Raw genomic sequence first — 25,957 nt, forward strand, 5'->3', positions numbered from 1 at the left:
TCATCTTTAAGATCAAGTTCAGAGTCTGTTCTATGAGACAAAGTTTTCTTTTTCTTTTTTAATTTATTTTTTGTTTAAAAACATTTCTTTTAATGTTTATTTTTGAGAGAGTACTCTCTCAGTCTCTCCCTCTCCTTCTGTCCCTTCCCTGTTCCTGCATGCTGTCTCTCCAAGATTAAAAAATAAATAAATAAATAAATCACTTATTAAAAAAGTCATGAATTCTATATATTGTAAGTGCATGCTTCATTCTTTGTCACTCTGAATATTAATTTTTTTATTTTTATTTAAAAAATTTTTAACATTTATTATTGAGAGACAGAGACGGAGCATGAGCAGGGGAGGGGCAGAGAGAGGGGGAGACACAGAATCCAAAGTAGGCTCCAGGCTCCCAGCTGTCAGCACAGAGCCCGACACGGGGCTGAAACTCATAAACCGTGAGATCATTACCTGAGCCGAAGTCAGACACCTAACCGACTGAGCCACCCAGGTGCCCCTGAATATTACTAATTTTGATAAAAATCTGAAACATATGTATCTAAAAAAGATTAATGCAGAAATGTAGGGATAAGAACAAAATTGTCTGTGATCTGGGGTGGTCAACGATAATAATCCTACTTTTAAGTTGTGCTTACACTTGGAAAATTGTGTTGCACCCATTTAAAGCCAAGGTAAAATAACCATGGCGGTTAAGATCAACTCTATGCAAAGAGTTACAGTTGCTTAATAGATGCAAACAGATTTAAACATCAGTTACAGAGCAGATGATAGTTAATACCCTGGAGAGGAAGTCAGGGAATGGAAAGAAGTCAAATATTTCACCGCGATTGAGAAAACTCAGCTTCCGTAAGTGTATGGATACGGTCATTGTCACGTACTATTCTGAATTGCCAAAGAAGATGAAATCTTGTGATATTCTGGTTTCTGTAAAGAGTTTCCAAGTGAGTTTGTGGGACATGATGAAACATAGGGAGAAGGTCAGCGATTAAAAAACATTTGGGTTACATGGCGGTACCATCTCAGACGTGCTCAGAACATTAGCTGCCGTTTGATCTGATTCTTCCCGATGATAATATGCTTTAATCTGGGGAAGTGGTGGGAGGACATGGGCTACGTCCCACTGAGGGTCGGGGGCGGGTTGGCCAACGTCCTCTCACGAGGACACGCCGTTGCACGTGGGCCCATTCTTCCTCTCTGCCTCGCTGCTTCCTGAACGTAGGGAGACTGCTTCACACTGGGCCAGCTTTCCGGAAGCACTTTCTTTAAATTTCAGTAAGATATGATGACAAAAATCTATCTCCACGAAGAGTTACGTGTTAGAAATTCAGTACATTTCACGTGTGCGTGGGGATCCCATTAACGTTAGCTAATGAAGATAACTTCTGTGTCTCCTTGCCAATTTTGATCTTAATTCTGCCTCTGGTAACTGATGTGACAACATAGAAAGAGTGCGTGATTTTTCTTGTAAGTAAGCCTAGATATTTTTTTCTTCTTAGAGTGTTGTCCTATACACTGAAAGTTACAGACTCCTTGTTTCCCACATTTTTTTTTTCTCTACTGGGTTTAATGAGCTACATTTTAAAATCAATGTCTTGTTTCTAATTGAGCATTTCTGTATGAGGCAGTCTCAGTAGTAAATCATAGTAAAATGTTTATAGTCACATTAAACTTTTCTTGCTTACATGTAGAAGTTCCACTTAGTAGATATCTAATATTTCCATAAAGTACTCAGAACCAGGCATCACTCCATTATTTTTCTTCTTTGCCCTGATAAGTTTCCATTGATTTCAAACACAGAGCACATCAAAATATGGCTTATCATGCTATTTAAAAATAATTTTTAGTAATTCTGGTGAGGAGGTACGCCTTAAACAAGATGGTTGGGCTTAAACACTAATTCTCATCAGTTACTTGCGTGTGTCATTCATCACTTGGTAACTTCTCTTACTCAAGAACGTTAGAGTATTGTGACACTACTCAACTGAAATATCGACACCCTGAAACCGGGAAACCTCTTCATTTCTCCTGTTCTAGTTGTGGAAACTAAACAAACATGAGTGTCTATTTTCCCTTTCTGCAGGGAAACGGATTCCTATTTATTATGAACTCCACAGTGGTGCCGTTTCATTCTTTAGGCAATAAAATTCATAAGGGACAAGTGAAAAATAATTGAGGAGCGTTTTTATTTTTTACCAGCGTCTTTGCTGTTGCTTTACGGTGTAATATACACTAAAAATGTCTCTTTGCGATTCAAACAGGAGAGATTAGAGCTGAATGTGGGTGTGTGTGCATCAGAGCGTTGGATTTGATCCTTAATGTAGTAATTGAATGGGAGCAGTATTGTGTATCAAATTTATCCCTGCTCTTTAGTTTGTTAGCGAATGGTTTTTATTACAGATGTTTTCGGGTAGGGGAAGACATTAAAAAAATTGAATCCCTTTTTTTCTGGCAGATGGGTGGGTGTCTGGGGGGTGGTGCTGGTTTTTGCACCTTGTAGAGGAGTGAGAAAGAGAGGTGATAGCAGGAGAACAAAAAGCAGTGGGTTTACAGGGGCTTTTCTGAACACCCCATCCAGCAGGCGCCTGCAGGAGTCAGAAAGGGGATTTGCCATGGCTACTGCCCTGATATTCTCTCTAGACCATGACTTTTACTTATTTATTTACTTATTTTATTTTTATTTTTTAATGTTTTTTATTTTATTTTTGAGAGAGAAAGAGCATGAGCAGGGGAGGGGCAGAGAGAGAGAGGGAGAGAGAGGGAGAGAGAGAGAGAGAGAGATGGGGACAGAGGATCTGAAGCAGGCTGTGCTGACAGCAGTGAGCCCAGTGTGAGGTTTGAACTCACGAACTGAGAGATCATGACCTGAGCTGAAGTGGGGTGCTTAACTGACTGAGCCATCCAGGCTCCCCTAGACCATGACTTTTAGACACATGGTGTATTAGTTTCCTATTGGTGCTGTAACAACTCACCACAAACTGGGCACTTTACGACAACATACAGATTCTTGATATTACAGTCCTGGAGGTCAGAATTCCAAAATGGTCCTCATTGGCCTATAATCAGAGCCCTGGCAGGGCTTTGTTCCTTCTGGAGTCTCTAAGGGGGAAAATTTTTACCCTTGCCTTTTTCAGTTTTCGAAGGTCGTCTACAGTTCACTGGTTTATGTCCCCCTCCATCTCCAAAGCCAGCCATGACCTGGCGAGCCTTTCTCACACGCTGTCACCATGACCCCCATCCTCTTGCCCCTCTCTCTCATTTATGAGGACCTTTGTGATTACACTGGGTCCACGAGAATAATACGGGACAGTCTCCCCATCTCGCGGCCAGCTGATTAGCAACAATAATTCTATCTTGAGCCTTAATTCACCTCTGCCATGCAATGTAGCGCAATGACAGTAACAGGGGATTAGGACATGGGTGTCTTTGGGGGGCTGTTACTTTGCCCACCACAATAGCATACATAGTTGATCCCTGTGTTAGCCACACTCCAGCCTTCTTTCTCTTCAACCTTCATTATCCCCCTCCTCATCCAGATGCTGTACTGCCACCTGTTGGCCAGATGGGGGTATAAACCATGTAAGGGCATGAAGAATTAATCCGCTGGCTCCTGGCTTCTAAATGGCATGCTCCTGGGGTGCTTGGCTAGCTCAGTTGGTGGAGCATGCAAGTCTTGATCTTGGGGTGGTGAGTTTGAACCCCACACTGGGGGTAGAGATTACTTAAAAACAAAGTCTTTAAAAATAGTGAATGAGTGGATGCTCCTTACATTTTATTTCAGTGCAGCAAATATCTTCATTCTCTCAACAAATACCATTGGAACAACTGTGTGCAGAACTCTGTTACATGCTGGGGATACAGCATTAAACGACGGGGGCATGGTACCCGCTCTCTTGGAGCTTATGGTTTGGTGGAGACTGGCAAACACTAAAACAGGAAAATAAACCTGAGAAAATGTCAGCTAGTAGTAGGTGCTAGTCAGAGAATTAAAATACAACAATATTGGGGCGCCTGGGTGGCTCAGTCTATTAAACATCCGACTTCGGCTCAGGTCATGATCTCGCGGTTTGTGAGTTTGAGCCCCGCGTCGGGGCTCTGTGCTAACGGCTCAGAGCCTGGAGCCTGCTTCCGATTCTGTGTCTCTCCATCTCTCGGCCCCTCCCCTGCTCATGCTCTGTGTCTCTCTGTTTCTCAGTAATAAATAAATGTTAAAAAATAAAAAAAACAACAACAATATGAATGACTGGGTGGCTACTGGAATAGGAAGGAGGAGGGTTTCCTGAGATCTGTGTGATAAGGAGCAGCCAGTGTTGTGAAAAAAGGGGAAAGAATATTTCAGGGAGAAGGCATAAGAAGTACAAAGGTGGGAATGAACTTTCTGTTGGAGAAGCAGAATGTAGCTGGAGTTTAATGGGCAAAGGGAATGTGATAGGAAGCGTGTGCCAAGAAGGAGGTAAGTACCAGATCACACCCTTGTGAGCCATGGTAAAGACCTTGGGTTCTATGCATGATGGAACGATGTGAGAGAGTTTCTAAATACTTTTTATCATCTGTTGAGTGCAGTTGGCTATTTTGTGGGGGATGAATTACAGGATAGCAAGAGTTGAAGAAGAGAGATGTTGATGTGTAAGCTTTGCAATTGCCCATCCTGCAGATAATGATGATTAGTCCAAGTTGATAATGGAAATAGGGATAATATTCACAGATTTGGGATATATTTAAAAGGAAATTGAATTGACAAGACAACAATGGAATGGATACATGGAATGAGAGCAAGAAGGAAGTCAGGATAATTCCAAGATTTGGGGATTGAGTGGTACTGCCATTTCCCGGAGTGGGGAATAGAGTTGATGGGCAGTTGGCCGGCAGAGGAACAGAGTTCTCTTTTGATGATGTTAAGATGCCCATTTGATATCAAAGGTGAGATGTCAAGTTAGGTAATTGGAGATACAAGTTTGGGGATCTCTGAAGAGGCTGGTACAGATCAGAGAGTCATTGGCCTATGGCTGGTGTTCAAACCATGATCTTGGTGAGCTTGTCTAAGGAGAGTGTGTGAGTAGAGAATAGTGGTCCACCACTTAGAGGGTGGGCAGAGAAGGCTGAGTTGGCCAAGGAGACTGAGAAGCAGCAGCCAGCAGCGCTGCTGAAACCCAGAGAGCGAAATGGAGAAATGGAGAGAGAGAGCGCCAGACTCCTAGACTCCAACAGGCAGCCGCACAGGGACAAGGCTGAAAGGCATCACCTGGATGTTGAGGGCACAGGCGTGAGACGTGAGCTAACACCGTGGGCTCTGCAGGCGGGCTGTGATGGCAGTCCCTGCACGGGATGAAGAGGACGTGTGGTAAGGCAGAGTTGGAGATCTCAGTGGAGTTGAGAAGCCAGAGTATTGAGGCCTGGGTGTGGAACGGTTCATCACCTGAGTATTGAAAGCACTCAGGTGATAGATACAGGATGGAGAAGACCGGATTGGGGAGGTTGCCTCTAAAATGAGACATTCAGTGGAGAGACTGGGGATTTATATGAGTTAATCACATAAGTCAAAATTGTATCAAAACCAGGATGTTCACATGCTCAGGGGACATTTTGGAAGAGAAAATTCAATACTTGGCCACGGTGCAGGGGGCAGGGTTAAAGGGGCATAGAGCTAGAGGGGACTCAACATGGGAGAGAGAGATCAAACCAGGAACTTGTCTTTTGACTTAAATTTCAATAAGCATTTCCCGAGGACTTTGTGGGCAGGGCACTGTGCTTATTCCCGGCAAACAAGGACCCATAAGGCAGGAAAGGAGCTACAAGGCATGTACCTGGAAAGATAAATAGCCCATGACTCTGTGACCTTTCCACAAGATGCTAAGCCTGTAAAGAGCAACCCTTTCAGGTGTCCCAGGGTGACTTTTGTGTGTTGGACCCTGATACATATTTACCCATCGATCAGATGAATGAAACGCACCCTATTCGTTTAAAAACAACTTTTCGTCGTTCAGTATTGTCCCTTAGTTGCAGTGTGGTATACCACGTGCAGCAACTTCCTGTGTTAAGATAACATTTAGTGATACGGGAAATGCTCAGGATGTGATTTTAAAGTAAAAAACAGCCTTAGAAAATTATATGTACAGTAAGATTCCACTTTCATGAATGAGTGTGTGCGCACGTGCATCTGTGTGTGTGTGTGTGTGTGTGTGTGTGTGTAAGGAGAAGGAGGGAGAGAGAAAGGGAGGGAAAATCTGCTGTCAAATTATTAGAGGTGATTGTCTCTGCATCATGAGGTTAGAAGGATGTTTATTTTCTTCATTTTCCACGTTTTCAAAAATGCAAACATATTATATAAACAGTTCATAATCAACGCATGCTGTGTGAAAATGTTTTTTCTCTAGAAATTCCTATTTCTCTATTTTTAATTGTATATAACATGTATAGTAAACGTTGAAATCCTAGTAGGCTGTCTCCTATCACAGAGTAATTTTCTAGCTGTTGTTCCTTTTTTTTCCTTTTGTTGCCACTGTTCCTGTGACTTCCCTTCTGACCTTCCCTTCTTGCTCTGCTGCAGGAGACAGACATGAGTTCACTGATGAGCAAGGCCCTCCGCCCATGTCACAGATGCACACTTTTCTCTTTCTGTTCTCTGTGTCGTCACACAGGACAGTGAGTGTTCTTGATTTGTCTCTTTGCCTTTTCTACCCTGTTGGCTGCCATTTTCCATTCCAGCGCCCTTTCAATTTTATTTTATTTGTTACCATTGATTTCATTTTTCTTTTCCGGTGAAATGTTTATTCTGAAACACATCGGTAAGTCATTTGTAGTTCTGGTTGCATACAGTTAAGCATTTCGTTGAATGTGAGTATTTAAGAATATATTCCGTTTGTATCTGTAGGTTGCTCTTGGGAGTGTCTTTGAAAGCAAGTGCAACACATGAATGCTAAAATGTCACCCAAAAAGTCAGGTACTTAGGTCATCGCCATAGTGTAGCGTCCTTCTCTGCAGGTTTGACTCCAGGGACATTTCGGGGCTGAGTGTGATTGTTGTCTTCTAAAGTAATCCAGAAGGTAGCAATGAATGTCACACATGCCTGGTTTTCCTTTTAAAACCATACTGGAGATAACATTTGATAAATTGTGCGGCCTGTGTTTCGAAATCTGCCTGTGAACATCCACAAGGTTACGAACTCCACATGTGAATAAGGCAGTATTTATTTCTGTTGTTTCCACCATTGTTGCCTTGAGTTCCAAGGTTCAAGTTCCGAGTCCTTGAGAGACCAATAGCTTACCCAGTCTCTGTTGCCTCCACTTTTGTGGACTGGACTACTCCTTTCCACTTTTCCTCCTTTATGACAGAATAACTGTAAGTTATTTTCCTAGCCCCTTGCAGTGGCTTTCCCTGCACTTTTGTTGGGTCAAGGATGGCTTTGTTCAGTGCACGACCAGAACTCTGTGCATTTATTCCTACATCTGTGAGGACGTCATCGCATTCTCTGTTTCTCTTTCTATATTCTTTCTTCTGAGGTGGCTGGGATTTTGGCTGAGATTTCATTGTGGATCCGTGTTGTCGGTTGCAAGACAGGACAGAGTCAGGACATAATCCTTAGATATGCTGTATGGTACATGTCTTTGGGGGAGGATTAGTACTAGTGGTAATGACAGTGCCGACATCATCATTGGTAATGGTTTTGTAAGGATTCCTATATACGTGTATATTTTTAATGTTCACGTACCTATAGATGATTTAAGTGAGAAAACCCATGAATGAAAAATTACTCTGGATGGCGTAAGCATACAAGAGCCGATGGAAGAAGGGATCAGTGGGTGGAAAGACTTTGTTGAGTGATAGGAAGGACCAGCCTGGGAGTGAATGATTGCTGTAGATAATCCTCAAAATGAGTTAATCCATGCGAATTAATCTTAGGCATATAATCAGCTTTGAGGGCAGCTGTCTCCTTTTTAAAAAGGAGAGTAGAGCAGCCAATATCTAGTCAAGGTACAAAAAAAAGTAATTAAAAAGGAAAATGGTTTCTCTAGGAGAAACCAGAAGGGCTAAGTGCCCGCAGCCCTTGGATACACCCCCTCTTACACCGCTTTGTCAGGGAGCCCTACTGGGGGCGTGTGTGCATGTCTGTACAGACGCGCATTGGTCTGCAGGCAACTTGAGAGGACAGTCCACACCTCATTTATACCTTAGGTGGCCACATCGACTGGCACGGTGCCTTTTACATCACTGAGCCTCCACGAATGTAAGAATCTGTTTTACGTTTAATCAAGAGTGACTTTATAACTTGAACACTATGGAGTGTTTTCATGTGACACGTGTCCGGTCACTGTGCTCTGGGAAGCAAGCTTCTATGGGGGAAATAGAGGGGGTTTCAAGACAAAAGGTGAAACCGTACTTGGTACAGTGCAGGGGGTAATCTAGTCCTATAACAGATTAGCACAGAAGGAGGTGAGTTCTCCATTCCTGGAGATCCTTAAAAATTGGCCAGAGGAAACCTCTGTGAGAAGGACTGAAGCCTTAAACCTACTTGGGGGGCACGCAGAGAGAATGACAGACGGTTCTGGGATCCTTTGATGATGTGGCCCGGAGGAGACAAGACTGAGGGGCAACAGGAAAATGACTTCAGATACGGAAAACAGCTATCGCTGCTTTCAGTGGGGAAAACAGGTCACGGGAGCTTAACCTAAAGTCTTAGAGATTTAGGTTCCATTTTACACCTAAGGATTTTAAGACCTAGGTTGTGAAAATCCTGCGGAAATCTGCAAAATAAAAGATTGATTTGTGTGAGACCCGGAGTCAGCTCTGTGATTTCTCTTCAGAAAGGAGAGCTTCTAAAACTAGTGTTTTCAGGCACCGAGCATCGTCACTGCTTCCTGGATAGGAGTGGCGAGCAGATAACAGGTGCGAGGCCCTCTCTGTCTAAATACGTCTGCAGGGTTGTGTTACTAAGTCAGCAGCCAGAGGGTGAGAGAGGGGTCTGGGACGCAGCTCTGCCCTGCTGGGTCCACCTCGTCTTGGCCACTGTCCCTCTTCCCAGTGTGTGAAATGCAGAAGAATTGGGGGGGAGGGTACAAAGGGAGCCAAAATACCTATTAGAAAACATGATCTTCGTTAGGTATTTGATTGTAATTTCAGCATTCAGCCACACGATGTCACAATTGGATTTTGATTTTCGCTGTGCATTTGTCTCCAATAATAGATGAAGGCGTCTTCAAAGCTGGAGCAGAGAGGTCTGAGACACAGGGGGCAGCAGAAGTCCAAGAAGATGAAGATACTCAAGTCGAGATCCCAGTTGATCAGGTAGTCTCCATGTCTTTTTTTTTTTTTAATATGAAATTTATTGTCAAATTGGTTTCCATACAGCACCCAGTGCTCATCCCAAAAGGTGCCCTCCTCAATACCCATCACCCACCCTCCCCTCCTTCCCACCCCCCATCAACCCTCAGTTGGTTCTCAGTTTTTAAGAGTTTCTTATGCTTTGGCTCTCTCCTTCTCTAACCTCTTTTTCTTTTCCCAGGTCTTTAAAAATGCGCCTAAACCAATTGTCACTTCTTTCTTTCCAGTCCCGCGTGACCGGCCTCAGGCTGTTCCCACGCAGGTGCTGGTTAAACCCTCTCAGGTAGTCAGGTGGCCAAACTATGTTAAACACAAGACAACACAACACACCTTCAGGTCTTCCTGGTACTCCTACAAAGAGAACAGCCATTTGGACTGTCTTTTTTTATTTTTTGTTGTTTTGGTAATTCTGGAAAAAGATGTAACTTTAATAAATAACATTGAAGAATAAGGTGCATTGGGGGGTAAGCCAGGGGATGCAAAGAGGGAGAAAGTTTGATACAGAAAAAAAAATACTGACTTGGGGTTTTTATCTAGAAAAAAATTCCTCCATTTAGAAAAGGAGTTTGCCTATCTTCCTTCCTTCCTTCCTTTCTTTCTTTCTTTCTTTCTTTCTTTCTTTCTTTCTTTCTTTCTTTCCTTCTTTCTTTCTGTTTGTTTTGAATGCTGTGATATTCTCTCCTGTAGGGTCTTTGAAATTGCTGTGGTTGGATTTTGGTTTTCATAGAAGAATTGCCTATACAGATGCAACTCAAGTATTTGCTGTGTCTTCTGTTGATTTTCCTTTTAGGCCAACGGAACACTGTATTTGTAGGGGAGAGGGGAGAGGGAGAGAAAGGGAGAGAGAGAAAGAGAGAGAGAGTCTCTGGGTGTGTGTACATGTGCTTGTAGAAGGGATGAGGGAGTGTTAGTGTTCACTAAATGATGCAAGAAATAAGTCAGGTAGGCTTTTTAATACAATTCAAGCAGATTTCTTACATTTCTATATGGAGGATTGGAATTTAGGTCGGGGAGGGGGAAATCCTATCCCTGGCTAAAGGGAACGAGAAGTCACTAGGATTTGCCACTTGTCCTTGGACTATTATGTGATATTTCCTTTTCAGAAAGCAAATTTCACAATCCAGCAAGTTCCATAGATGATCTTCTCAATTGTATTTGTCCTAGCAGTGTGGCAGTGAGATTGCTACTTGATTATTCTACGGGCATTTTCTGTAAGCATCACCTTCCTGATGCAAAGCCTAATGCGTTAAAAATCACACAGATTTCAAAAATCCAATTTATTACCCAGGATTAGCTACAACTAATAATTTTTTGTAAACTCCAGTTAAAGGTATTTTTTTTCCCCTGAGGGAAAATGGAATTTGAAGTCTTCTGTGAAGCTATAATTAAATGTTACATTTTAAGACAAGGAAGAGTAATCATCATGTGTATACAGCACGTAACAGCTGCCACAAACCAGACTCATTTCTATTCCAAAGCCAAAATGTCAAAAATCAAACCAAATCATACCATTATTACCAGAAGAGAAATCTCTTTGTTAATCACTTAACAAGTTTCAAAATCTGTGATAGGTATTTCTTTATTTAAAAAAAATTTTAATGTTTATTTATTTATGAGAGAGAGAGAGAGAGAGAGAGAGCGAGCAAACAGGGGAGGGGCAGAGAGAGAGGGAGACAGAGAATCCCAAGCAGGCTCTGTGCTGATAGCACAGAGCCTGACGTGGGGCTCAAACTCACGAATCATGAGATCATGACCTGAGCCGAAATCAGGAGGCTGACAGGTAGCCCGCTGAGCCACCCGGGCGCCCTGGTATTTCTTTCTTTGTAAGTTTGGTATCTCAAGGAGCCAACAGAGGGAGCTGGTCTCTGAAACTACCTGAACGGCCTTGGATAAGTGTCCACAGAGCTTGATTTCTCATTCGACTGGAGAGGGCTAGCCTATTGAAATAGAAGTGTGCAGAGAGACTGAGTTAAACAGGTTGGTAAAAGGTGGGCACCGTCCACACACTGATGTCGGTTTGAAGGAAATAAAAACCGGGTAACAGAAGGTCAGGCTTACTTTCTTCTTTGACTAGAGCTGGACTTAGCTAGCACATGTGGTTGGCGAGAGATACTTATGGGGTCGGGTCATAGAGTCATTCTCTCCATGGCCCGGAGACCTCTTGCTCCATATCCTAAGCAGCTGTGTTATAAATACTGTGAAGGGCCAAGCGAGGGTGTGGAGAAGTCAGTGTAAAGGTCCGTTACAGTAAGAACAACTCTGAGGTCGCACCCTTGTGGTGTGACCAGGCACTGTACTAGGTGGTTTTGTATTCATACAACTGTGATGACAACCCTGAAACATGGGTCTCATCCCACCTACTTTATATGTAGAAAGAAAATGAGCTCATGTAGATGGGATTGCTTGTCTAGGGTTGTACCGTTATGCAGAGGAGTTGGTATTTGAAAAAAAAACACAACTTTTTAATGTTTACTTATTTTTGAGAGGTAGAGAGACAGAGCGCGAGCGGGGGGGAGGGGGGCGGGCAGAGAGAGAGGGAGACACCGAATCCGAAGCGGGCTCCAGGCTCCCAGCTGTCAGCACAGAGCTCGACGTGGGGCTCAAACCCACGAACTGCGAGATTATGACCTGAGCTGAAGTCGGACGCTGAACCGACTGAGCCACCCAGGTGCCCCAGGAGTTGATATTTGAATACAGGTCTGTCCAATTTCAAAGCATCTGAGTAATCTGGGGGAAAAGTATTAAATGCAAAAAAAAAAAAAAGTCAATTATTGGCTTAAAGAAAGAAAAAATTCCTTCGTAAGAAAGGAAATGTAGTCATTGTATATACTACTTGGTTCAGCTGTGAGTGACACTAACATACACTCCCTTTTGGGCCATAGCTATTAACTTCTTTGGACTGATTTCCTATCATCTAAGTGGTTCCTATTAAAGCTTTAGTCAGAGGGCCATGAACAAAGGTGTGCATGTGTGCACGTGTGTGTGGTGGGGGGGGTGGGTATATAATTATCATCCGTAATCGGCCAAGTAATTTGTCTGTGCCTGAAAAGCAGATCAGGTTCTAGAAGTAAATATTGAGGCCTCTGCTGGAAGCCAATTCTCCATGGGTCTCCTGTTTTTGGGCCTAAATTACAAGCAGAGGCACAGAGTGCCTTTGTTCTGGACTATCTTTTCAGGGGTGTTTGAACAACCTTGAAAGACCTAGTGACTTCCTCTGGAACAGTCATTCTCAGTTGGAGACAGTCTTGCCTCTAAGGGCTGTTTGGCAGTTTCTGGGGACATTTGATTGTGACAGTTGAGGGACTACTGGCATCTGCTGGGAAGTGGCCAGGGCGGCTGCTGAATTATCTTGCAATGCAGCCCTCACAACAAAAACCTGTTCAGTCCAGAATGTTAATAGTAGTGAGATTGAGAACGCCTGCCTTGGGGCAAAGGCCTGGTTTGTTTATTGTCCGGTATAGTAAAGGTAATGTCTTCCCGTGGTGCAAAGGGCAGGCAGGTTTACTATCTATCATAAAAGACATGGTGCCATTGAACTGGATGTTCAAAACTAGCTAAAACAGTAAATTTTATGGGATGTATATTTGAGCCCGATGAAAGTATTCAGAAAAAGATTTGGGTTCCCTAAGCTGAGAGTTCTTTCCCTGGAAGGTGAGCCGCTATGTGTATCACCAGCCCCCCTTCCCATTGCCCTGTGGGGGTGAGGCCTTGGGGAGTGGGTGCAAACGGGGATCCTCTGCTGTTGTGAGCAATAAAGTTCGTTGTCCCTGACCCAGAAGTCTTCTGTCTTGTGCCACGTCCGTGAAACCAACGACAGGCTAATGGGTAAGCTTTTAAAATTTCAGACCTCCTGTCGTCCTTGATAGCCTCTGCTGGACGGTGCATGGTGTTTGTGTGCTTAAGTGTGTGTGTAACTGCGGACTAATTCCATCTAAAAGCATGGCTGAATTCTGTTCCCATGTCCAGGCTCTTGTCATTTTTTAGAGACAGGTTAACAATCCTGCATCTAGTGCTACTTCTAAACCCATGGAAAACTGAAGAATGGCACATTAAAAAAAATGGGGAGGCCGGAATAAATATCTTTTCTCAGGACAGAGTTTAGGTCTAACAGGAATAAAGTTTTCTTTTAAAAATTTATTATTATTATTTTTTGTATGCACACTCCAAATCAGTCTTTTTTTCCTAAGCAGTAGAGCAAGTGCCTGACTAACCAATACCTGTGTTAACACCCTGGCACTGATGACTCATGTGTCCTTTGTACATTGATGCTTTTCCAAGCTAAAGAGGCGTGGAATGAGCCTGCTTCTTTGTACTGAAGTACACTGCCTCTGGTAAGTAAAGGCCGGATGGGAGAACCCACCGTCTCAGGAACACAAGCAAATAAATACGTATAAAATAGGCAACGAGCAGTTATATTTTACATTTTGTTCCATTTGAGAGAAGAGGGCAGAAGATAGGGATAGCAGCTTTGGAGTGGTTTTGGATTCTGCTGTAGCTTTCCTCACCCATTTGCAGTTGATTTTGAATAGTAAAATAATGAGAATTACAACATGTTTTTATGCTAAGTAGTTTCATTAAATATCATTGAACCTCTTTCACTAGAGCAGTGAAACCGTTTCTCGTTTGTTTTTTTTTTAATTGGAGGTTGTGATACACAGTCTTTATTTATTTATTTAAAACTTAGTAAACCCTTAACAGTAAAGTTACACATATAATATTTTTTTGAAGTTTAACAAAGATTATAACAGAAGTAGCAACCACGTGCCTCACCCCTCCCCAGCTGGATTCCTGCTCCACGCAGGTAACCCATTTGAACACACCACTTTGTTCAGAACTCTTTGGTGTCGAACACACTGCTGTATTTCTAATCCATACATCCTTCCTTCCCTTCCACGGTAATGTCTCTGAAATCTTTGGGCCTTTGGGTCTTATAGGTGATCGTATGTCATAGTTTAATTGGCTTTTTTTTTTTTAATTTTAAGGGCACATAAAATAATGGAGATCCTTTTACTAGGTGCCATCTCAAATTTGGTATAAAGTAAGTTTTGTGATCGTTCTTTTCAAATTTAGGTATGATTAACTTTATCCCTAATGAGTGTGGAAGTCTTAGTCTCATCCCCCACCCCACAATAAGGCCACAGGCATACAGACACACACACGTGACCCTCTTCTTTCTCTGCACGTTAATTTCATGATGATTTTTGGCTGAGTCAGTATTTAATCTGTATGTTATCTTTGCTATATTATTTGAGCCACAGAATGGATTCTGGTTCCGTTTCCTTTCTTGTGCGACCCTCTTTTCCTCTTTCCCACTTCAGTTACCTTTTTTTTTTTTTCCAGTTGTATAGTTTTCTGTGTAGCTATTACCAAGTGATCTCTAAACTGCCAGGGGTTGATTTCCTCTTGGTGTACTCAAAGCATGTGCAATGATGATGAAATTTCAACTTCATTTTTTTTTCTCAGACCCTTCATCATCTGCCTCAAGCTGGGTAGGTATTCTCTGGCTCTGCTTTTTCAAGTTATCTCACTATTTTTCTTTACTATTGTTTTGGGAATTTCTTTCACTTCTCCAGGGGATAGATCTCCTATTCCTTGGCCTCCACATCTTCCTCTTTCTTGGACACACCTTCATTTTTTATGGAACTCACTCCTAGTAGCCTCCTGGGAACAGCTGTGTGGGAAGAACATTGTTTTTGAGACTTTGCACGTCTGAACGTGCCTTTTCTTCTGCTCAAACTTGACTGTATGGCTAGGTATAAAACTTTAGGTTACATAATGATTTCTCTCAGAATTTTGAAACCACTGCTTAGTTGTCCTTCCAACCACAATGCCGATTGGGAAGTTTCATGCCATTCTGTTTCCTGAACCTTTGTAAATAATCCTTTTCCCCTCTCTGGAAGCTTTTAGGCTCTTTTGTTCCTGGTGTTCTGGAAATTTCCAGTTACGTGCCTTGGTGAAGCTCCTTTGCTTATTGGATTGGGTACCCAGTGGACTTTTAAATTTTAGAGATGCTTATTTTTCAGTCTGGAAAAAAATTATTGAACTATCTCTTTGACGATTTCCTTCTCCCCTCTTCTCTCTTTCTGGAACTGCAAGTATTTGGAATGTGTTTTTTTTTTAATGTTTACTTATTTTTGAGAGAGAGAGAGAGAGAGAAAGTAAGTGTGAGTGAAGAGGGGCAGAGCAAGAGGGAGAGAGAGAGAATCCTAAGCAGGCTCTGTGCTGTCAGCACAGAGCCCGATGTGGGGCTTGAACTCATGAACCTCAAGATCATGACCTGAGCCGAAATCAAGAGTTCTCTCTTTGTTGGAACAAATCCTTTGTTCCATCTCTATAAATTTTTTCTTCTATCTTCTCAACTTCTTTTAAAATCAAAAAGCTTCAGCGTTTATCTTCCATCTGTTGATTTTTTTGTTATCATATTTTAATTTCTAAGAGCTCTTTCATTTTCTCTGAATGTACATTTTTGTAGCATCTTGTTTTATGGATGTGATATCTTCCTTTATATCTCCAAGGATTCATCTATTATTTTAAACTTTATTTTCCTGTAATATCTCTGTTTCTTTTGGGTTTCTTTCTTTCTTTCTTTCTTTTTCTTTCTTTCTTTCTTTCTTTCTTTCTTTCTTTCTTTCTTTCTTTCTTTCTATGTTTTTATCTCTGTCTCATTGTTAGAGGCTTTCCTTGGCTCTCTGGTTAGATTCTTTTTTTAATTGAAATATAGAGGTGCTTGGGGGCTCAGTTGGTTAAGTGTCCGACTTTGGCTCAGGTCATGATCTCACAAATTGAAGTTTGATCCCCACATTGGGCTCTGTGCTGTCAGTGTAGAGCCTGCTTGGGAATCTCTGTCCCCACCCTCCTTTGTCTGCCCGTCCCCTGCTCACTTGCTCTCTCAAAAATAAATAAACATTAAAAAAATTTTTTAAAAATTTGGAATATATCTGACATCTACCATTGTATGAGTTTAAGGTGTGTATCCTATTAAATTTTAGAGTGAAGCATTGAGGAAACCGTGCACAGACACAGCTCCTCAGGTTGGGGGCGTTTCACTGTAGGGTGATTGGTTTTTGCCATTTCATTGGCAGACTTCCATTTTTCAATATCTGTGTTCTTCTTTTGGGTCCGTCTGTTTTCTTTGAATGGAATCTTTCAATCTGTTGCCCTGGCGGTGTAAGCCTGGCGGTGCACATTTGGGGATCTGACTGTGGGAAGGGGGCTCGGGGACCTTGCCATGAACCCAAGAGATTTATTCCTCTTGGTTCCGTGACTGTGCCCTTGCTGCCCTTGTTCCCAGCTAGGCTCAGGTCCAGCTCCCCTGTAGTTCAGGATCTTCAGAGAGGAAGCTTCCTGCAGTTCTCACGGGCAGGGAGGGGATCTTGGGAGTCTGTCTGCTTCTCCTAAAGACCCTAAACCAACCCCCCTATTTTTAGTCACTTCCCTTCTTCCAGAGATTGATGGTGCCTCCAGTCTCTCGGCTTTCTGTAGGTCTTCCGGCCTGCACAGGTTTGCTTCTCGGCTTCCCCTCCCGCAAGAGCACATTTTAGCTGCCTCAGTTCTGCTGTTACTGGCCCCACATCCTTTGGCTTTACTGTTTCCCGAGTTTTGTGGCTGTGATTTCTTTTCAGGCTTCTGTGCCCTTACACATTCATCCCTTTTTTTTTTTTTTTAATTGCCTTTACTGGCAGTTTAGAGTGGCATTAGAAGGGAGCTAAGAAAAACAACAACCCGCCATTTGTTCAGTTTGCTGTGTTTAACCAGAAATCGCCTCCACACTAATTCATCACGGGGAAAATAAACCATCTTCACAGAATCTACACTAGATGAGAAACCGGCAGCCTGTGACCACATCCCATGGGAGAGAATCCTCTTTGGCGGGCACAGGGCTTACAGCACCTCCTTCAGAGCCGCGACACTCTTCTGTGCCACCAGGTGGCAGCACACCTGTGTCATTCACCCAGCCCCTGGGGGCATTTGTCCTGGTGATCATTGATCTACACCTTCAGAACGAATGCCATTTAAGGGGCGCCTCGGCGGTGCAGTCCATTAAGCTTCCCACTCTTGATCTTGGCTCAGGTCGTGATCTCATGGTTTGTGAGTTCGAGCCCCACATAGGTGGTGTCAAGCCTGCTTGGGATTCTGTCTCTCCACCTCTCTGCCCCACCCCTGCTTGTTCTTCCTCTCTCAGAATAAATAAGTAAACTTTAAATAATGCCATTAAAAAAACAAACAAACTGTAGTCTAGAGGCTGTAACTAGAAACAGGAGGTCTGAAGTCCCACGATGCCCACTGACATAGTTCTGTTCTCTGAGCCCTCGTGTGGTCTCCCCACTTACCCAACCTGCCACCTGTGGGGGGTCAGCCGCCATTTGTAGCTTCTCCTACGACCCGCAAGCTAGGTGGAGAGCTTGCCTGTGTGACCAATTCATGTGAAGGAGGCTGCTCTTTCTGACCAGACCCATCGATCTACTTCACTGGAATGCATTTGTTAAAATCAGAATTATAAAATGTTTAAAACCAGGAAAGAAGCTCGTGCTAAGTCCCTGTTTTGCCGTCAATGACACAAGCCCCGTTTTCCCACAAAGGCACAGCCTGTTGATGTCCACACAGGCGCCCAGGCTCCTGGCTTCCAGCTTGGATCTCTGTCTCTCTTTCTGTCTCTTTCTCAGAATACCTAGCAGAAGGGCATTGGGGGAAATTACGGACTTCTGATGATCCCACACAGCAACATGTTCCATCTGTGTGGAGCGCTCCTCGTCTGTCACTGCCTTCGCTGAAGGGAAAGGCAACGGTATTTCCACATGGTTCCTTTTCGAGTCCTGTCCTCCCCGCGAATCCTGCTCCATGTCGCCACAAGCCTGGCACACAGCTGCAGGAGTTTAGAGAGGGATGATCTGGCTTCTTAATTTCCCTGTGCATCACCAGCGAGGGTTTTTGTGACATCCTGTCTATGGATTTGTGTTTACTTGATGGAAATGGTATAAAACATTAAAATACAGCCTTCAGGGATTTCTGATGTAAGAGAAAAATCAACATTTACTTCTAAAGAGAGAGAACTTAATGGGGATTTCTTCTTTCTAATGATGACTAGAATATTCTCATGCTATATAAATACATGTTTTCTTTTTTTAAAATATGTTTATTTTTGAGAGAGAGAGAAGGAGGAGGAGGTGGGGCAGAGAGAGAGGGAGACACAGAATCCGAAGCAGGCTCCAGGCTCTGAGCTGTCAACACAGACTCTGAAATGAGGCTCGAACTCATGAACTGTGAGATCATGACCTGAGCCGAAGTCTGATGCTTAACCTGCTGAGCCACCCAGGTGCCCCTACATACATGTTTTCCGTGTGTTTGTTATACCTTCCCAAATGGGTGTTGTGGAAACATGGGGAGCATCGTGGGGCTGGGTGAGCCAGCCCTCAGCTGGTGGCTGGCCAGAGCTTCTCTTTGCCATATCCTCACGGGGGTCACATCTGTGAACATGAGCATCCTTTCTGTAGGTCATGGTACTTCAAACGATGTCTAAATGTTTTTTTGTTTTGTTTTTTGCCTTTTCCCTCTGTGAAAACTGAAAACAGGAAGCTGTTCTTTGCTGTCATGAAAAATTGAAACTGATTATTTCAAAACACATCATTCAACTTGGGTAGGAGATGACTTTTAGTTTCCATGGCAGTGGAAATAAAAGCAAGTGAGGTGACTTTTGTATTTTTAACACCAGTGTCCGAATTCTGTGGGTGAAATCTGCAGAAACACCTGTCCACGCGGGAGCCGGAAACTAACCCTCTCTCTTTCCCAAAGTGCAAATGTAGCAGGTGTTACCTGAGAAGCGGACATATCTAAAGTGGTCATTTTTGTTTCTTTTTGGTTCTGATCCCCGGTTCCTGGTGGAGTGTTTCCGGGAGGGGAAATGAGAGACATACATGGTGGTTAGGTAGGATACCTGGACTAGAAAGTTCTAACTTGCTCTGTTGTCTCAGACAGTGAGGTCTTTAAACATTAACACACGTTCCTCAGGGATTCCGATGTAAATATAAGAATCAAATTTACTTCTTTTTTTTTAAGTTTATTTATTTTGAGAGACAGAGAGAGAGAGAGAGAGAGAAAGTGGAGGAGGGGCAGAGAGAGAGAGAGAGAATCCCAGGCTGCCAGCACAGAGTGAGTGCCTGCGAGGGGCTCAAACTCACAAACCATGAGATCATGACCCGAGCCAAAGTCTGACGCTTAATTGACTAAGCCACCCAGGTGCCCCAGCATTTACTTCTAAAGTGGACGGGACATTCGCTATAGGTCTGTTTAGATGCCTTCCCCACATCATTTTTAGTGATGCCGTGACTCTCAGAGATGTGATGTGAGTTTTAAAGTACAAATCATTTGAGTTGCCTGGTCTGTCTGTGCGAATGCCATCCAAGTAATTGATGCTTTCGATATTTTGTGACTTATTTCCATATGATTTCCATATTTCATCTTCATTCCTCTTACCACTCAGGAATCCTGAGTTAACCTTAGTAAACTGCATGCATATTCTCTAGAAAGCCTGAATATTTGTGGTTTCCCCTGAGCCGTCCCCGCCAGGACGCAGACGGCCGTCATAACTACAGACCTTTCCTGACTTGCCACACAAATCAACCATTATCTCAGAATGTCCGTTACGAAATGAATAGTGAGATGTGCAGATGAGCAAGTGCAGGCAAAAGGCATTAGGAGTACCAACACTGGTGTCCTATTAAGGAGAAACACAGAACTTTTCTAGTGGGACTTTTCTAATAACAACGTTAAGAGCCGTTGCTTACGGTAAATAATGTGCTTTTTGAAAGGTAAGAGATCTCGGCTTTTTTATAAAAATTTCTGTGTGAGGGTACCTATTGTGTGTAATTGTGCATATATGTCAACATGTCTATTATTCTAGCTGCGCTGAGGATGTTCTTGATGTGAGAGAGGCTGAGGGGCTGGAGTCATTTGGATGACTTCTGTGATCCCTGAACCATCATGTACATCGGTTTAGTGAGTGTCACGGAGACGGTATAATCCTTTCGTGACTCTGCTGAAACATAGGAACTGTACTTTATACGGGATAAAGGATTCCGCAGCTACTCGCAGGCATGAGCTAGTCCTGAGATTTTAGGATGAATGAACTCTGGAGAAACCATTGCTACCAGAAAACGGGTTCTCTTGAAACTTTAGTCACAAGTTGTGTAAAATTTGAGGTAAATATCAGGGGAGAAGACTTTAAGCATAGGTAATAGTAGCTTTCTGATTTTTTGCCTTTGCAGTGCTGTGTTTCCTTTTTATAACATGGCTCTTCATAAAGGATGGCAGGGTGATGTAATTAGAATAAACCTTGTAGAATTGTCTTTATGGCTAACCATCGTTCTGTCAACAGTCAATCCTGTATTCTCCCAACTTTCTCTTTTTTAATTTCTAAAAAGTTTTTTTTAACGTTTATTTATTTTTGAGAGAGACGCAGAGTGTGAGCGGGGGAGGAGCAGAGAGAGAGGAAGACATAGAATCTGAAGCAGGCTCCAGGCTCTGAGCTGTCAGCACAGAGCCTGATGTGGGGCTTGAACCCACAAACTGTGAGATCATGACTGAGCCGAAGTCAGATGCTCAACTGACTGAGCCACCCAGGTGCCCCAGATATTCTCCCAACTTTGAATAAAATGGGTATTTTTTTAAACTGGTATTTTTTACAATAAAAATACTATTTTCCTTTAAAGGGGCATTATTTCAAGGTAGTATTTACAATTAGAGTGCCTTTCTGAAGTGGTGCATTTGTGACTATATTGTGACCAGGTATCTAGACAAGGCTCAGTAAATGTGAGCCGTGTTACCATCATCTCTGCCTTCCCAAAGGTACATACTGTGCCGGCTTTTACCTGTGGGAGGCACATTTGTGTTTAGGTCAAGACAGTGGACATATAATACCATGACAAATGTGGTGATGGGCACAAAGATGAATAAGAAAGAGCTCTTGCTTCTAGAAACTTCCAGACGGCCTCTGTAGAGCCACAGCGGATATTTCCCCATTATTCCATACTCGTTCCAAATATTGTCAGGGGCATCTACTTGATAGCAGCTCCTGTCCACTGTTTTCATTTCACACATCTCACACATACCATGGCAGAGTGTAGTGACGCATTTGACCCGTCCCAGCCCCATGAGGGCACAGGTAGGGTGTGCTGGCTGCCTGAGGGAGCCAGGAAGGCTTGGAGAGAAGGCGGGTCTAATGGGAAGGTGTGCTAATGGGCTTTTTAAGGAAACGGGAAGGGAGAGGGAGAGAGAAGGAAGAGTATGAATCTGAACGTGGATGTACGTGGGGCTGGGGAGGGAGCAGCAGGGAGGTCAGGAGGTACTTGCTGAGTGTAGTGGTCTCAGCTGCCATAACAAAGTACCACTCACTGGGTGGCTTCAACAGTGGATGGTTCTGGAGGCTGGAAGTCTGCCATCAATGTGTCGGCAGGTTGGTATTTTCTGAGCTCTCTCTCTTTAGGTAAGCGTACCTTCCTGATGTATTGCCTTTGCAATGCCGTGTTTTGCACAGTTTATCTAGCTTGTAGATGGACGTCTCCTCCCCGTGTTTTCACGTAGTCTTGACTCTGTGCATGTCTGTGTCCTAATCTCTTCTTTTTTTTTTTCAATGTTTATTTTTGAGAGAGAGAGAGAGCGAGGGTGAGCAGGGGAGGGGCAGAGAGTGGGGGAGACACAGAATCTGAAGCAGACTCCAGGCTCTGAGCTGTCAGCACAGAGCCCGACACGGGGCTCGAACCTCACGAACTGTGAGATCATGACCTGAGCTGAAGTTGGACACTTAGATCTAATGTAAGTGTCCCAATATCTTATAAGGTTGTCAGTCATGTTGGATTACAACCCACCCTATGGGCTTCATTTTATCTTAATTACTTCTTTCAAAGCCCCATCTCGAAATAGTCACATTCTAAGGTAATGGGGGTTAGGACCTTAACATGTAAACAATTTTTAAAGTTTATTTATTTATTTAGAGAGTGAGCACAAGTGGGGGAGGGGCTGAGAGAGAGAGAGAGAGAGAGAGAGAGAGAGAGAATCCCAAGCAGGCTCCATGCCATCAGCACAGAGCCCAGTGTGGGGCTCAAACTCAAGAACTATGAGGTCATGACCTGAGCCCAAATCAAGAGTCAGACGCTTAACTGACTGAGCCACCCAGGCACCCCATCACATGCAAATTTTGAGGTGATACAGTTCAGCTCAAAACAGTGGGAAAATGGGGTTTGTCTCTGGCCTGATGCTGCCTAATAGATCAAAGGGATAATATTCAGGGAACACAGCTTTTGAAGTCTTGTGTCTATAAGATAGATGCCTGGAGCTGAGGAGAGACATGGAACCCACTCAGCCAGCCAGTCCCTCTGTCTTTCAGTTTGTTTGTCACACTGTAAGGGTGGGGCTGAGCAGGTGCCTGGTTACCACGGTGACCAGTTTATAAACTACTGGGAGCCGTGTCCCTCAACTGGAATCTTTGTCCATTTTTTGTTTTTTTCAGTGCAAATGAAAGGTACCACCCACTGGTCATGTAACCCTTGGCAAGATGCTTGACTTTTTCTCAGGCTCAGTTTCCCACCCTGCCTGCCTGCTGCTTGGGAGATGCAATGAGAACCTATTTGTGACAGTGCTCTGGGAAGCCTGAGATGCTACTGCTCACCTGTCTGTCATTTTTGTCCCCATAACTGGCTCCTGCCGGCCTGCCCTCTACCCCACAGCGAAGCACGCAACCCGCGTGTACATACTAATTCATGCAGGTCAGCTTTGGGTCTTGGTACCTCTTGCTGGGCACGTCTGCATGACCTTAGAGAGTGGCTAGCAGTTGAGAAACAAAGCTACTGGGTGGCAAACTAGTTGCGAGAAATGCAGGCAGGGGACTCTGAAGCAAAGAGTAACCAGCCGTAACTAAGAGCAAGGATCACTTTTTTTTGTGGAAATCACACCGGACAGTCTCACTGGACCAGACTTGCACACATCAGCCTGCCTTTTAACTGCACTAACCGAGAAGGGCAAGACGGTCGCTAAGCGTCTCGATCTGATGTTTTGTTTGTTTTCCTTTCCTGGAGGTTTAGAAGGGAGACGGCCCTGAGGGGCCCACCTGAACTCACTTCTGTTAGTTGCAGACCCTGTACTTTACTGTTTCATCGGACAACCTCCCAACTCCCTCCATTCAATGGCCAGAAAAGTGGAGGGATAACAGTAATAAACATACAGATAGCTTGTTAAGTTTGCAATGGTCTTTTACGTGCATGATCCTGTTTGCTCCTTACCACAGCCCTGTGAGGTCGCTGCGATCGTCCTCGGATTCCACAGGGGGTTCAGGCGAGGTGAGGCGAATTTGCTGGCCTGAAGCAGCGGTCACAGCTGCCTCACCCCTCACAGTGTGTATTTCACGTTGCCGGGCGATGCCAGCATTGCAGAAAACATCAGCAGTCATAGACCTCGTGCAGGAACCCCCTGTGATCTTTCTCAGGTATGGACACGGTCTCTGGGGATCACCTGAGCACTGGCTCCTTCCTCCCGTCTCTCAAGTTGAATTGCTATTTCTTTGTCTTACTTCTTCCTTTGGGATCGCTGCTCTGTCCTCCCCACACTCCCCAGCCCCTCGCTTTGGCTGCTGTGTCTACCTCTCTGTATCTGAGTTGTTGACGTTATCAGGGTCTTTGTCCGGCTCTTTGAGGTGGGGGTGGCACAGGGTCTCCACGCACCTGACGGCCATGCTCAGTGACCTCATGCCGATGTCTGGCTAGCTGTGACAGGGGCCGCGTAGCCTGCAGTCAGGCAGGTCCAGCCAAGTGGGCAGAGGCTGAGAACAACTTGGGGAGTTTGAAGAAATTAAATAGTTCCAAAGACTTTTTTTTGTTGGGTGTCGGGGGAGTAGGGATATTTTTCTAGTACTTTCTATATTTTAATTCTAAGTAAGCTGCTGGTCTCAGATGTGTTTGTTAGTTTCTTCATTCAGCTTTGTTATTCATTCAACACCGCCAATGAGGACCTACCAGGTATCCCCGAATGTTCTGTGAAGGGAAGCTTTTTATACCTGAGACAGGGAGGTGTCTGCCCAGAGTGCAGTTACAGAGTAAAGCAGAGGTTGGTCCCTTAGGTGGCACATTCTGGGGACGTCTTAGCAGACACACAGAGGTGGCCACATAGCTCTACCTGGTGGTCAGGAGTTGGGGCATATAGTTTCCTTAAAAAGTGAAGCAAGTTTCTCATAACATAAAATTAACCATTAACCGTTGTTTTTTTAAGCTTGTTTATTTTGAGAGGAGGGGCAGGAGGGGCAGAGAGAGAGGGAGAGAGAATCTCAAGCAGGCTCCATATTGTCAGCGCAGAGCCTGACTCAGGGCTCGAATTCATGAATGGTGGAATCATGACCTGAGCTGAAATCGAGTCGGACGCTTAACCAACTGAGCCGCCCAGGTGCCCAGCGTTAACTGTTCTTAGATACACAGCTCTGTGGCCTTCAGAACACTCACAGTTGTGCCACAGTCCCCTCTGTCTAGTTCCAGGGCGTCTCCTATCCCCCCAAAAGGGAACCTCGTGCCTGCTAAACACTCTCCCCATTTTCTCTTCTCCCCAAGCCGGGCAAGCACGAATCCGCTTCCTGTCTTTGTAGTCGGGCCTGTGAGCGTTGTGTGGAAATGAAGCCCTACAATGTGACTTTCTGTGTCTGGCTGTGCATAGAGCAGCCTGCCCCCCAGGGGAGCGCCGTCCTAGCTGTGAGATGACATCCCAAGACCTCCTAAGAACCGCATTCTGCTGAGTCAACTCTCCTTTGTGGGCGCCCACGGCTAGGGCCGCACGCCGGGTCAGGGTTGTGTGTGGGGAACCAGAGTCGTCCTGGAGAGTGTCTCTGTGCAGAGGGAGGGAAAGGATTGAGGAAAGGTGCATCTTGCTGACCTTGCTTTTCTCTTCCTGGCTGTCCTGTCCTGGAAGGACCGCTCTCACCGCGAACCCCCTCCCACTTGTGGAAGGAGCGTTCTTTTGTTTCTCTGCAGGCCCTCACCATGGTATATATTTTATGCGTGCATGCGCGTGCGCGTGTGTGTGTGTGTGTGTGTGTGTGTGTATGGGTGTGAAACCCAGTGTGTGTGTGTGTGTGTGTGTGTGTGTGTGTGTGTATGGGTGTGAAACCCAGTGTTCCTTCTGGGGATGATTTGATTGATGTCTGCACTGGAAACATCTTTAATAATTTAATGCCTGCTTCAAAGGAGATTACACCAAAAAGCACACTGCTTTTCATTTATTCATTACAGATCTGTCACGGCGGATTTTTTTTTGGGGGGGGGTGCTGAATTGTAGTGTTGTAGTAATAATAAATTGTGTTCTACACTCAGGATATTTAAAGGATTATAAGCCTTTTAACTCATGCTGCTGTCTTATTTAAATTGATCAAATTGGTATGGTATTGCGCCTTAATCTTTTGCATTTCGAAAGGTTGAGCTAACCGGTTGCGGCTTCATGCGATGACTGTAAAACAGCCATGTTGGGGAAGTCTAATAGAAATAACGGGACGGAAGTGTAATAGTGTGAGTGAGTGGTGATGCTGATGGTGGGGAGGGGAGACCAGGGCCTCAGTTCAGGGCTGGGCATCTCCTCCTTTGTAGAGAGGTGGGAGTCTGTCCCGTCCGCTTGTATC

At 44.2% G+C, this 25,957-nt stretch overlaps 1 protein-coding gene across 1 annotated transcript in view; it reads left to right on the forward strand.

Annotated features, from left to right (window-relative positions):
* DCDC2 (doublecortin domain containing 2) overlaps positions 1-25,957 on the forward strand; it is a 162,632-nt gene that overhangs the window by 126,933 nt on the left and 9,742 nt on the right. Inside the window, exon 9 of the mRNA XM_042937776.1 lies at positions 9,179-9,279. Within this exon, the coding sequence (XP_042793710.1) occupies positions 9,179-9,279 (101 nt within the window). The remainder of the gene's footprint in view (positions 1-9,178; positions 9,280-25,957) is intronic.

The sequence above is a fragment of the Panthera leo genome, chromosome B2 (assembly GCF_018350215.1).
Source record: "Panthera leo isolate Ple1 chromosome B2, P.leo_Ple1_pat1.1, whole genome shotgun sequence".
Taxonomy (NCBI): Eukaryota; Metazoa; Chordata; class Mammalia; order Carnivora; family Felidae; genus Panthera; species Panthera leo.